Below are 14,145 nucleotides of genomic sequence, written 5' to 3' on the forward strand. Positions count from 1 at the left end.
GACAGCCAAAAAGACAAAGGTCATCTGAAAAATCACCTTGTCACAGTCAAAGCAGAGATAACAGTGGAAAAGTGGGTTATTGCACTTCTGATTTTGAAAACCTATTTTTATTTTTATTTTTTATATCATATAAAAGCCTAGCACCATGGAATATCGCATTGTGAGTCTGTGATTGGAACTGCAATTTTTGTGTCATGTTCAGAAGTTTAGTGAATGTTTTATCTCTTGAAGAGATAAAGGCAATCACAACATTCCTAGTACTAAGCTAAGAGATTGAAAACACACTGCATGAACGTCACCTGTTTCTTGTCTAATTTATCTCTGGTAGTATTATATTTACCATGCAGTCATGCATAATTTTGTTCCAGTCTTCTCCAGTAACTATTCTGAAAAGTACAGTAATAGCCTTGCCAGCTGATGAAAAATTTGCATGTCTGTTTTAAACAAAAAGAGAGAGAGAGAGATCGTTTCATGTCTCAGAATTAAAATGTTGGCAAGAAAAAACCCAGATCATTTCCATTTTCTACTTTCTTACAATTTTGAACTGAAAATAGGTACAGCATTGGATGAATAATTTCTGAATGAGCTCAAATACAAACTTCTCTCTAGCAGAATATGATTTTTTTGGCTCTTTAAATAACATCCCCATGAGGTAGTACATACTGTACCTGTTAATGTTCTCTCCATATTTCACTGTACCAAATAAAACCACTCCAGCAAAAGCATAACAAAGAAGCAGTAAGAACATTCCTACTATGATGAAGAAACTCTTGTACATGCTGACAACTACAGTCAGAAGCAGCATTTTTAGTGTCACCTGGAAGGACAGAGAAAAAGCAACCCATGATGTCATTCAGGAAAGCAGAGATGAAAATGAAAAGACAGTTACTGCACTTGCCATTTTGGCAACAAACGCTTTTCACTTAAATAAGTTAATGGATGAACCCAGGGAAATAGTACATTCTGAGTCTGATTGGAACTGAACATTTTGTGTCTTGCTCTGAAATTTCGTGAACTTTTTACTTGTTGAAGAAATCAGCCTATCCACCTAAATTACAAGATCAAGATGTTGCTCCTCAAAGGCTATGTATAAGATAATACAGCAGTAATACAGCATAACCATAACTATAATGTTCTAGGATCAGTACACTGTAGAAGTATTAAAATTAGCATTATACAAATACTGGTGCGATAAGCTACTTTATCTGGAAATAGTGTTAACTGTTAAGCAGAAACTGTAGTTACTGCAGCCCACCTAAAGAAATGGGTCAAAGTACAGGGAAGGAGATTTACTTAAAATCAGCACAGATTGATTGAACTAGTGAACTAGTTAACTCACACAAGTTGGCTAAAGAGCTTAAGAAGACAGCACAATTCTAGAAATTACATAGGAAATGGGTCTAGATAATAGATATTTCTTTTCCATGAAAGCAAATTGTGCATTTTACTCTTGATAAAGTTATTGCCCTACATTTAACATGCTTAACCACTTTGGATGGTATAGAAAATTTCCTTTAATGGGACTGAGGGTAGCACTTTTCTTTAGAAAACTGACAACTCTTGCTGACTTTTAGCCAACACATTGCATCACAGCAGAAAAATGCAGCTCCTAACATGAAAGCATAAGTGACTAGGTTAAAACCTTAAAAAACTTCAGAATCAATCAGAAAGCTTTGAAGGCAATCATTCGGTGTGGCTGAATAGGAGAAGCAAGGATTTTTCATTTGACTTCCAAGGCTATATGGGCTTTATGTAGTTTGACTGAAGGAAAACTTTTTATCTTTACGGAACAAACCCTCTGAGTTACCTGTTCTTAATCCCTGTGCCCTACTATAGCAATCTTTTCTTTTTATCATATTTACTTTAATATGTCAGACTTCACAGAAAATGTTTGGATAATCTAAGAAGTTCTACAGCAAGAGAATTGCTTGTTAAATAAATGTGTTTGTTCTCTGCCTATGCTTATTCTGCCAATGTAACACCAGAGCAAATCCAAACATGGAAGAAATGTAAACTTTAGAAATGAGCTGCTTTGTATCCACCCCAGTGTTTCCAGAAGAAAGTTTTGGCCCAATGTTTTTTTAATTGAACATAAATTCCTTACTGTAATAAGACATAAATTGCTAGAGGCACGAGACAGACCTGCACTGTGGAGGAAGAAACTTCTACATGACAGCAGTATCATAACAAGATGAGTGCATCATCCACCACTCACTCCACTTGTCTTGCAGAGAAAATAAATACATAACTTTCATATCACACCACACTGACACGGCAAGGACTGAAAATAGCACAATATATGTTTGGAGTTTTAGAGAGCACTTTTTGTAACTGTTTGGTATTGCAGTTACTTTTTTTTTTCTTTTTTGCAAAAAGTGCAGCTTTTCCAGTAACTATAATGTAGCATTATTATAGAATGCACCTAAACCCCTGGTATTTTAATAGCAGAATGTAAAATTGGAGACTGCTGCTCTAAGCCTTCCCTTTTTTCTGGCATATAAAAAGGAGCCTTACAGAATGTGCAGTAGAGAAGCCAAGCAACTACTCTTTTAATCCATACATGAGCACTGCAATGGTTGTAGTTCCTAATTTATACTTACATGTTTCCCACAAATTGAGAAAAACCTGAAGACGATTACACATGCACCCATCATGTATGTGTATGCATTCTGGAACAGAAGCACAAAAGACTTAATGCATTGTCCCCCAGCGATCTTATAGAAAAATCAGGTTAATCAGCCTTTACATAATGAAAGGCAGTCAGCATATGAAATAAGAGAATCCACAAACTAGCAGCACCAATATTTCAATAATATTTCAATAACAACAGTGGAGCAATAAGAAAATAACAGAAGAAGCTCTACCACTTCCTAAACACTAACCCAGCCTCTCAATGCATCAAATCCTCAGCCCTCTATCACCTGGGCTGAAATGATGTCCAACAGCCCCGGCCTGTTTGTCTAGGCAGCTGCTGGCTTACAGAAGCTTCACTGGTCTTCCAAGCTACTCAGCATCAGGGAGCAAACTGAGGGATGAAGGGCTAGCCATACAAGGCAGCTTTTCCTCCAAACAGAGCTTGAGGCAGACAAGAGGGAAACCCCCAACCATTATGGGGCGGTCACTTCCACAACTGGTGATTGGTGACAAGCACCAACAATCCCTTCTCCTTCCTGGTGATAAGGAAAATTGTGCCCCCTTACAAACAAGGGAACAAGGACAGTAGCCACCTGTAAAAACCTGAAGTGAGGTGGTCAGTCCTTGAATTAAACATAGCCCTATAACCAAAATCAGTGGGCCAGAATTAGTGCTGGGTTTGGGACAGATTGTACTGTCCAGCAGTTTCGAACCTCTGCCTTCTTCCAGTCCTCTGCTCCCATCTGGATTCTGCACATTGCTCCTACTTCCTTGCTGCTCATAAGACTCCTGTTGGCAAGAGGTCCCAGTCTCTTCAGGTTCGTTCTTTTCCTTATTCACATCCCTTCTAAAGACCTCATTTTTCTACAACATTTACAGACTCTACCTCATATCAATCAGAGAACTTTTGTATTTCATCATTGCAAAAGAGAATGATTCTTTCTTAGTATCAAGGTTATTTTGTTTTATTCATACTTCCATATTACTTCCAAGGGTTTACCTCGATACAGTGTAGCAGTGACCCCACTGATGGTGCTTAACAAATAAAATCAAACTTAATAAATGGTGTTTTGTAAATCTTACCAGTAAGGCAAAGTGAAGTATCACCCATATAACTCCAAGAGATGTCACCAAGAGATCATAGCGATTTCTTCTGCTTTGCCAGAAGCCAGAAGGTGACATGGCAATAATCTTCATTGTGACCTATGGATAAAGACAATGTCTCAGTTGTACTGAGGAAATGATTATTTCTCACTAAGAGAATCTCTTCTATCCTCTAAAGTGTTTGATTGAGTTCATCTTATGAAATGGTTTCAAATGACCATGGGTAGGTTTTATCTCATCTAGTAGTTCCCATGCAGACATGTTAAGTGGCTAGACTAAGCTGATCAAATAAGCTTCCCTTAGATGGAGGAAAACTGGCACTTGTGGAAGACCACAGATGATCGAGACTGAGGGATGAACAGTATTCTGGAAGTGTCCTTCTCTCCATCAACTGTCGAAAGAGTGCAGCTGACTAACTCAGACTGGATGCTTAATGTGTAGATTGCTGAGATAAATGTGGGTTGAAGATCTCTTAGAAGATTTCATCATAACTTAAGCAAGTTATGAAGTTAGAAAATGATTATGATGATAATATGTCGCTAAAAGAGGTAGCCATATCCTATCTATTGATCCATCTATCTAATCAGGCTAAAATCACATAAACACATTTGAACTCAAGACTATAATTGTGTTCTGTAGCTCCTGTATTTCAAATTAATTAAAAAGCATTCTCATATTGCAAATATTCCTTGCTTTAAGTATAGCAAATACCATCGGTATTCAGCAGCATGTAAGAGAAGACAGCTAAGAAGAGTAAAGGCAGTATATTTCACAATATTCTTGGTAAAAACAGCAAACAAAGTGCTTGACATTTCCAGTATAGAATACTGGCGTAGTATCCGACACCAGTACCCCACTGGCTGGTGGTGTAGGCAGGAAGCTTAAGAGTAGATACTGATAAGAAATAGTCACGAACAGGTAACACATACCGAGATAGGGTTATGCAGGCACAGTGGATGCGAAAGAGAGTATCTCATGCACTGTTCATACCAAAGCCCAAAGCAGCTAAAGTGTTACTATATAAAGGCAATAACTGTCACGCATTCATTATGGATTTTTTTCATTCCAGCTTGCAACATTGCTCTTTAGCAATATTCTTCACATTTCCAAAAAAACTAAACTGTATTTAAAACACTAGTTTGAGGCAAAAGTTTGACATTCCAGTCAGTCTATTTGCCTTATAATATTTTCTGAAGCCTGGATACAAAATGAAGAATAAAGTCAGAAATTTTTACATCCCACATAGAGCCTTGGGCTTAGTTCAGGTGCCCACAAGTAGCCACTTGTCTAAACACACAGAAAGAGTTCTCTTGATGTCTAATGATCTTTTGAAGTACCTTAGGGTATGCTGCTTCACCTCTATCCAATCAGCTGAGATGCCCTAGAATATCTGAGACACCTGCATGGGGCTGGCAGGGATGACACAAAATCTGCAAAACAACATTCTCCTGCAGCAGCTGTTGGACGTAAGGGTGGATAAACTAGGATATCTAAAATAGCTTTTGCTGCCTTCAGTTGTTTAGGCAACTGAATCCCACCCTACATCTCCGTTATCACAGTGGGAGCTTAAACACCTACCTCATGCAGGATTTAAACACCTACATTTAGGTGTCTGTATTCTTGAACTGAATACCATACTTTGCAATTACAAAATTACATCTCACACTATTTTTGATCATCAATGTTGTGACAAATATGTGATATCTCTAAGTTCTTCCTATTCTTCTACACTTGTCTTATTCTTCTATACCATTGTTACTGTGGCGTGAAGGGAGGACAAGGGGTAATCAGCTTTGCCTGCCAGAGCCCTCCTAAAAGGGCTTTCACTGAGTCAGGTTCACAAAGCTGAACAATACTTTGGTAATCATCTTTGCCTGCCAGAGCCCTCCTCAAAAGGGCTTTCACTGAGTCAGGTTCACGAAGCTGAACAATAATTTGGTAATCAACTTTGCCTGCCAGAGCCCTCCTCAAAAGGGCTTTCACTGAGTCAGCTTCGCAAAGTTGATCAAAATAGACAATTTATTAAAGCGACAGATCAACAGGTTCAGGATTGCCAGTGATAAATGCACTTACTGCAACAAATTCTACTTTTTCTGAGCTCAAACTGATAATTAAGTGCTTTCAACAATGGTATTTTTCCCGGGGTAACGTCCGACTTTGTCGGAGGTGCAAACCTTACCAAAAAGGCGTCCCTGTTTTGGGGAGGAGGGAGGTCCAGGCCTGTCGACCCGTCTGTAGGTTGGTGTTCTCGTCCTCGAAATGGAGGATCGTTTATGCACTGAATTTATACTCTTGGCGAGGTGGGGCTAAGTCAAACACTGTGGGATGTTTGGTCCTTGTCGAGCTCAGCAGAGGGTGTCAATAGCTGCTGGCCTTTTTTTTCTTTTGCCCCTATCAACAACACCAGGCTGCAAGACTCCTGCCTCGCCCCAGGTGTCGTTTTGGGCTGAGCAATGGCGAGTGGCGAGACCTCCGCCTCGCCCTGGGCATTGCCTCACCCCTCAGGGCACGGGCATCAGACCGCAAATCACCCTTTGTATCCACTGTTTACCCCACGGCAGGGAGGATCACAGGTAATCACAGACCATTATCCCACAACCACATACACTAATGTGAGCAGTATAGGTTTAAAACTGCATCAGGATTCTTTAGTCTGGACTCAAAGTCACCTTTAGTTATGCAGATAGCCTTGGGCCTCTCAAATACCATGTCTGCTAGAGGTTAGCCTGAGTATACTGAATTAGGGAAAATCCTAGGCAGGAAGCTGCATTTATGTGTCTGCTAAGCTGTGGGAACTTGCCCGGCAGGCCTCTGCTGTGAACCACCCTAATGAATTTGCATTTATTTCAGTGAAAGTAGGAGGTGCTTATGAGCAGCAGGAGTGCGCTCCAAACCCCTCTTGGATGACCATGATTAAAGTTAAAAAACAGACAGAAAAATATAATTAAATCCTATAAAAGAGTAAAATGCCATAAGGTTTGCATAGATCCCCTTAAAGTCTCTCTTTCTGCTGTCTAGCAAAGTGACCTTTTACTTGCTGTCTTTCTTAGGAACACAGAGACAATAAGTTAGGTGACTAGTAAACCATTTTATCTGCAAATACTTCTACAGTGAGACTTGGTTTTAGATAAAAATCATGAGAATTTTTTTGTATAATTCAATTTACTTTTGCTTCCTTTCTCCATAAATTTTGTGCACTCAGAATGTCACAGCTTGCCTACTGAGAGAGTCAACAAATTTTTCTTGGCTTTGACACAGTTCCTTTAAAATTCTACAAGAGTATTTGTTTGTAGAATAAGAGAAAAAGGATTTTTAAAGACATAGTTATTAGGTAAATTAAAACCTGTCTATTTATGATACAAATCAGACTCTTCTGCGTTTCCTCATTCTCTCAAGAGATATTGATTTCTCCTTGGTAGAGAAAAAAGAAGCAACCACATGTACAGACTCTATCTACAGCTGCTACAAGGTATTCATTTCATTGTTTATTCATCACTGCTGGCAAAACCTATCACCGGAACATAGGAACTGTCATATTGGATTAGAGCAGTGGTAAATCTAGTCTACTATCCTGTTTATGATAGTGGTCAGTATCAGCTATTCAGAGGTGACTGAAAACAAAAATATTCAACTGCAAACTTATAAAAGAATTATGTACTAACCTAATCACAGAGGAAGTGTCTTCTTTAGCCTCATAAGTGTGTGCTCTGTTAAACTACGGATATCCTCATCCATATAAAAAATTTTAAAACCTTTTTTAAATGCTTTTAAGTCCTTAGATTCAAGTCTTATGAAAACAGGTTAATTACACCTTGCACAGCTGATTGTGGTGACAATGTTTTCTCATAGACAGATAACAGTTACCACATGGGATCCAGATTTGCACAATAAAGATAGACAGTACTGGAATTTTACATACCTTATTAAAAGGCATTAAAATGAAATCATATGACTGATAATTTAAAAAAAAAATGCTACGAGTTTGATGATGTCACAGTTACAGAACAGTGGCTATTAATGCACTCTATTCTGAAAGATCAAGCAAAATCTATATGGAACAAGCAGAACCTCCATGACAGACAGCTTGTGCTATACAGAGTGAATTTAACCCTGGGTGTTCTGTAAAAAAGGGTTCACTGATTTGCCCCTTTCACTAGGACAAAAATGCAAGTTGAAATGATCAGAAGGACACAAAACTCAAGGTGGTAGAGCACTACTACTACTACAACGAATTAAAAATTTATTCCTTCAATACCTATTTAAGCACAAGCAACATGGAGAGTCCCAAATGTATATATTCTGAAATAAAAACTATAGTGAATAAGATTACATCCCTAAAGTCAAAATGAAGCATATAAAAGCTAGTCTTAATCTCAAGAAATTATGAAATATGTTACCTTACCTCAAGGACAAAAATGAAGGTGAAAACAACAGACATTGTTGCTAAAGGAACGGTCACTGGATCTGCAGCATCCCACTGAAATGCAAACAAAATGAACTGACAGAAGAGTACATGTTAAACAGAACCAAATGTCTATTCATAGCCTTAACATTTCTTGAAGGATTTATTAATGCATAGATTTCATTTTAAAATATATTTATGTAGGTATGGCATCTTGGTGTATCCTTCTCTCATGGCTTTAGAGTTTAACTGGAGATGAAGAGGACGAGACTATCAAAAGGCAGAAATTGACTCAGGTCCACAAGTTACAACTGATTTACAGTGATCTGGGCCAACTGTGATTGCTGTATCTGGAAATCATGTTTCCCAACATTCATTATAGTAATGGCTCAATTGAAATTTAACTGGTGTTAGGAAATATGCAACACATGTAGTACTGCTATAATAAAATGCTTCAAAGAAACACAATTACCTTAACTGATAACAACACAGATTGGGCCAGAACAAGTACAGCAATAGTTCTCTTAAAAAATGGATGCTGAGTTATATCATACATCTTAGCTCTAAAGCCATCGTTATCTGAAAAAGAAAGAGTTAAAGGAGAAGAGTTAAAATACACAGTGGTATTTTTCTCTCTCTATTTCTTGACATATTTTCCATGTTCATTAATGGCAACATAATCCTTGACCAGTTTCAAAATACATTTCTAATTTTCTGCTACAATTTCCCATATCAAATAGGGCTTCTGAACATGTAATTTCAAATACTGAACACCAGTGTTGCATGAAGGCTTTTGGTACTTGTAGGGCAAGTGCATCATTCAACTGCTGTCAGGTTAATACATTCCATTCATATCATTAACAGCCAACTGCAAATATATTTCATTTAAAAATTCATTTTTTCATTAAGGTTTATCCTAAAACCATCGAAGCACAACCTTTTTTGGGTTGATTTTAATAGCTTTATGCAGAGATCTGTAGTCGAAGCCTGTTTCCACATTAACTTATGCACAACCTCCTAGTGGCCTCATGATTACAATTTTAATTTGAATCTTAGACTCCTGGGGAATTATGAACACTGGGGCTCAACATGAATAAAATCAAAATATCTTTGATACCCGGACGAGGTGGGAGATGAAGAGGTTGTGCTATCTTCAGCCTGCTTTTCAGATCTTCCCATCGTCTCTGATCTACAGTCAGTAAAGCTGTCCCCTTAATAAACAAAGAGAAGCGTATAAAGCTTTTGTCATATAAAAGCTAGAACATTTAAATGCTGTAAACATGAAAACAACATCCTCTTTGGTGTCTGAAATAAAGTTACATAGGCAACTCTCCTTAAATAACACAGTGTTTGGGTAAAGAAGTCAAAGTATCAGCCTGTACTCGAGAGGATTTCTGTATGCATTAGCTGCGAGTTTCTGGGACTCAGCGCAGCAGGCACAGTTGTTGCTCTTTGTAGCAGCAGCCCAGTGCGGGCAGTGAAACACTGCAGGAGGGCTTCCATTTGACTGAACATCATTTGCCAGGAAGCACTGTTTTAAAGAGTGGTCGATTTTGTCTGGACTTTGCTGCAGAAAATCCTGTGGCTTGTCAGTGCTGCTATAGTTTCTCAGGGAACAAGCCCTGTAGGAGACTGCTGCAGCTCTCCACACCTCTTATGCTTGGAGTATACGTGAAGAAAAATAACAATATGCTATGAATCTACAACAGGTTTCCACAAAGGAGAAGTGTAGATACACCTTCAGGGAGGGTGATGGTAGATGGTAATGTGTGTGTTTTCATAACATATGGAAAACCAAGCAAAACAAATAGAGTTCAACATTATTTAAAATGACCTTCAAAACACAATAAGGTCCTCATCACCCCAGAGAACCGTAAAATCTCATGGAAAGAGTCTAGAGTTACAAAAACAAGGGAGACCTTTCCAAGGTAAATGTCACAAGTTTGTTTCCCAGGCACTAGATGCTTCTCCAGTTTGCGCTGGGGGCACTAAGCTGGGTGAGGGGGAGATGCTTTCCAGGGCTTGCCTTGGCATTAGCATGTGTAGGCTCTGGAACTGCAGCTGGCTGTGCTACTAATAAGATCAGGAAAGCTCCCACCGTAGTGGACATAATCTCTTTATGGAGCTGCATCCCCAAACAGCACCCTGGGAGGATGTACCCTTAAAGATGATACAGACAGTGACAGGTATAAGGGGGCCTATTACTTGAGTTAGGCCAAAAATTGAAGCAATTAGAAAACCTTAAATTAAAGAGAAAAGGTAGCAAAAAAAGGTTTTTTACTTTTTTTATTTTTTACTTTGTAAAATTTATAAACAGTGATGCCAAAGTCAGTAGATCTGTTTATCAGGAACTACTGCTTTCATCAGCTGGTTTATTATATGAGGATTATAGAGCAGAACTCTGTGAAGGGGTCTATTACCTGGAGTAGCTGTGTTTGCATTCAGACTTGAGTTGAAAAATAGCCAGAATATTTGAGTCAGTCATAACCTCACTGCCAACTGAACATGTAGTGTTTGAGCTCTGGGGAAGCGATGCATGGGGGTTGTGAAACGGAGGTGGTGGGGAACCCCTTGGGCATTGCTGCTGAGATTGCCAAAGACTCAGTCCAGTGCCCTGTGTGGTACTTTCCAGTCCTGTGCCTCTAGGCCTGCTGTTTCTGCAGTTCACATCAAATACTACGGCATACCTCAAAACGAAATTTTAGTTTTTAGACAATTGTTGGTTGTCATGCTAAATAGTTTATATAATAATTTTTGTCCAACTCTCCCCTCCCTCAATTCCTAGAACTATTCCAACCATACACCAGCCATGAACTTTTTAAAGCCAGCATCTCCTTAAGAGACCAATAGCTTGGCCAAGTAACCAGTTTTAAGAGGATGCCTCTTAACCTCAGACAGGGAACTGTTTTGTTACCTTCTTTTTCAACTAATTGCTAACCCTCTCCATATCTTATTTCACATTTTTTCAATTCCTGGATGTTACTTCAGTCTACTTGAATGTTGGTCATGTTCAAATTTTTTTCTTCTGCATAATTAACTACAAACCTCATGCTTTCAGCTTATTCCTAAAGAAGTTTTCTTTCCCTCATAGTAGATAAATGCATAAAAAATAACAGAAATTCAAGAAAAAGAGAGAAAAAACATCATTACATGCAACAGCAGCTTCTTGAGGTTAGTAAGAAACAACTGAAGAAGATAAAATAGATGACATTATTCATGAATGATTTATCCTGAGTGTATTTTTAGTACATGTAAGTTATATAGAAATATTGCATGATGTACCTGTTCAGTGTAATTTGCAGGGAACTGTTAGTAGTGAGCAGTTTTTTTGATGTTCAGTCTAAAGCTTGTTCTGTATTCAGACATGGAACTGAGGGAATAGAGCATTCATATCTGAAACTGGGGTCACAGTTTGGGGAAAAAGTACAAGCAGAGACAATCATCCCAAAATGATAAATGTAGGAATCAGGTAATTTTCTGAAAATAATGGGAACTCTAATTCAGACCATAGACCTCAGACTTCCATGTTGATGCTGGCAGCTCATGCAGGGGCAATTTGTGCTAAGATGAATTGTTTAATTATCTCCGGAGCTCACAGTCCTTGTAAGCCTAGTGTTCACATCTTCCTGCTCCCTCTAATTTTGAATTGTAGTGAACATAAATAAACTTTTACTTTCCACAGGAGTTTGAGGTCTCCTGTGTCTTTAAAGCTGAAAATCCAGGAAGAGAGAATAAAATATGAGTCTTATATACATTCACATATAATTAAAGGCTTTTTCCTCCCAGTTAATGTTCATATTTCCAACCCTAAAAATAAAACACTGGTGAAAGATTTACACTGATATTGTGAATAAACTATTTCAAAAGTAACCCGTGGGCTGGCTCAGAGTATCTTATTCCATAGCCTACCATCGTAAAAAAAGATGAATACCGTGTTAGGAATTAAAGATATTTCACTCATTTCTGAAAGAAATCTCACAGGATGTCTTTGCACGAGACAGGCTGAACTTGATCTTGTGATTGACTCCTATGGAAAGAGTGGGAGCAGAGAGCAATAACACGGTGTAAGAGATTGACAGCAGTTAGTGAGATTGACCCTAGTGTCATAAAAACATAGTAAAAGCTACTCTGGTATGGGCAGCAAAGATCTAGCTCCTCCAGTACTTTTTTTCTGTAATAATGGCCAAAAGTAGATGCCTGTTTGTGCAGCAAGGCGATCCAGAGCAGCAAGTGGTTCCTGAGGATTCTCAGTTTCCCACAGACCTGGGCCAGAATTCATGACAGATACATTCCAGGCCACATGCAAAACTAAAGGGAATTTACACCACATCCTCACACTCAACACCCCATGCACCACACCTCAACAAGGTAAAAGAAAGATGTTTGATCAACTGTGATGAAAAGCTATTTAAGAGTGAACTCTGCAGTGTGACATTTCTTCTTGCCTACGCTCATGTCTATGAAGGGGTTTCTGAGGAGATTTACTCATGTAGAAAGTGTTAAAGGGCAATGAAGAAGCCATCTGTAAGATAGAAATACTCAGCTAATATCTCAATAGGGTCTCATGAACAGTTATGTACCTGACAGAAACATATATAACTAAATGTATCATACATATACAACAAAATCATTAATGAAAGAATTTTAAGATTTTAAATAATCATATTTTAATGAACTATAATTTAAATAAAATGGCTTAATTTTTTTCAAGCCTTGCTGAAAAATATATACATGCTATGTATTTTACCAAGAATGACTGCACTTATCTCACAAAAATAAACTGGAATCATGCAAACATAAAAACACATTCTCAACAGTACAGACTTTAGGCTATTTATTTGGCTCATTTCCTTCTTGACTCCAGCGCATGATGCCTTCCTTGCCCACCCTGGACACATGGTAATTTACTGCTCAGCTCCCTTCTCGAATGAGCCACGTGGCTCGCTTGAAGGGCACACTTGTCAGCAGTGTCTGCTGCAGAGTCTGCTGTGCACAGTAGGGCCATGGTCAGCACCTGGTTTGGCTCCAGCATTGGCCTACTGGGATGTCTTGCATCCCCAAACCCCAGAGCACACAATCATCATTTCCCTCCAGTGTCATGAGTGATAAAAATATCAATCTGGCTAGCTGCAGCACAGACCTCTCATTATTTTGGGGAATTTTGAACTGAAAGATCATAAAAATCAATAGTTATGTTTTGGAGCCACAGAGGCACCACAGGAAACTTGAAAAAAAAAAAAAATCAAATCAAGTGCTGTGCACTGTGGATGCTATTTCCAAGCAGTGTAGACATGAGCTGCTCTGTAAGAAGTCACTTAGGGTCCAGGGTTTTCTTCTTTTCAGGGTAATCCACAAAGCCCGTGTAAACTGCAGTTCCTTCCTAGAATGCTAGCCACTTTTTTGTTTGAATGACGGACAATTAAATTTACAAGGTACTCTGTCATCTGCCATGATGCTTTACTTTGGATCTGAAATACTGTAAATGCAGGGCTCTAGTGAGACCTCTTAGTTGTAACACGTACAAGCAGTAACACATCCTTTTTCCTTCCACTGCATGTATGCGAACATCAGACTAGAACAGCATACTCTGGTGCATCTGTAAATACATTGTGCTTCAGGTTCAACCCGCATCTGTCAACACGGCTGCATCATAAATTAACTCGGACAGTTCTGAAAGAGTATGTGATAGATTGCTGTAATCCCACGTTTGCACTGTGCAGCAAATGTGGCTTGCAGTATGGTGGAAGAAAGGTAAGTTAGTCTTAAAAGCAGTCTTAAGAGGTAGTGTAGATAGTATAATATCACATTTGAGGTTTATTACAAAGCCAGTTCTATACACGATAAACCACCTCATTCAGTACCTTGTTTTCATTGAAATTTGCGATGACAACTCCAACAAAAAGGGTCAGTCCAATCATGCAGCCCAGGAACACGAAAACATGAATATAGATTCCATGGATCTGAATAGATGAAAAATACGATTAATCATTAAAACAAATCAAAGT

The 14,145-nt window shown here is 38.6% G+C and overlaps 1 protein-coding gene across 1 annotated transcript in view; it reads right to left on the reverse strand.

Annotated features, from left to right (window-relative positions):
• The window catches only part of NALCN (sodium leak channel, non-selective), a 253,524-nt gene that overhangs the window by 10,812 nt on the left and 228,567 nt on the right, over window positions 1–14,145 (reverse strand). The window contains exons 30-37 of the mRNA XM_067289696.1: window positions 14,002–14,100; window positions 9,258–9,351; window positions 8,613–8,719; window positions 8,141–8,215; window positions 3,718–3,837; window positions 2,601–2,669; window positions 669–817; window positions 341–434 (exon numbers count right to left, since the gene is read on the reverse strand). Of these exons, the coding sequence (XP_067145797.1) occupies window positions 341–434; window positions 669–817; window positions 2,601–2,669; window positions 3,718–3,837; window positions 8,141–8,215; window positions 8,613–8,719; window positions 9,258–9,351; window positions 14,002–14,100 (807 nt within the window). The remainder of the gene's footprint in view (window positions 1–340; window positions 435–668; window positions 818–2,600; window positions 2,670–3,717; window positions 3,838–8,140; window positions 8,216–8,612; window positions 8,720–9,257; window positions 9,352–14,001; window positions 14,101–14,145) is intronic.

The sequence above is a fragment of the Apteryx mantelli genome, chromosome 1, assembly GCF_036417845.1.
Source record: "Apteryx mantelli isolate bAptMan1 chromosome 1, bAptMan1.hap1, whole genome shotgun sequence".
NCBI classification, from domain to species: Eukaryota; Metazoa; Chordata; class Aves; order Apterygiformes; family Apterygidae; genus Apteryx; species Apteryx mantelli.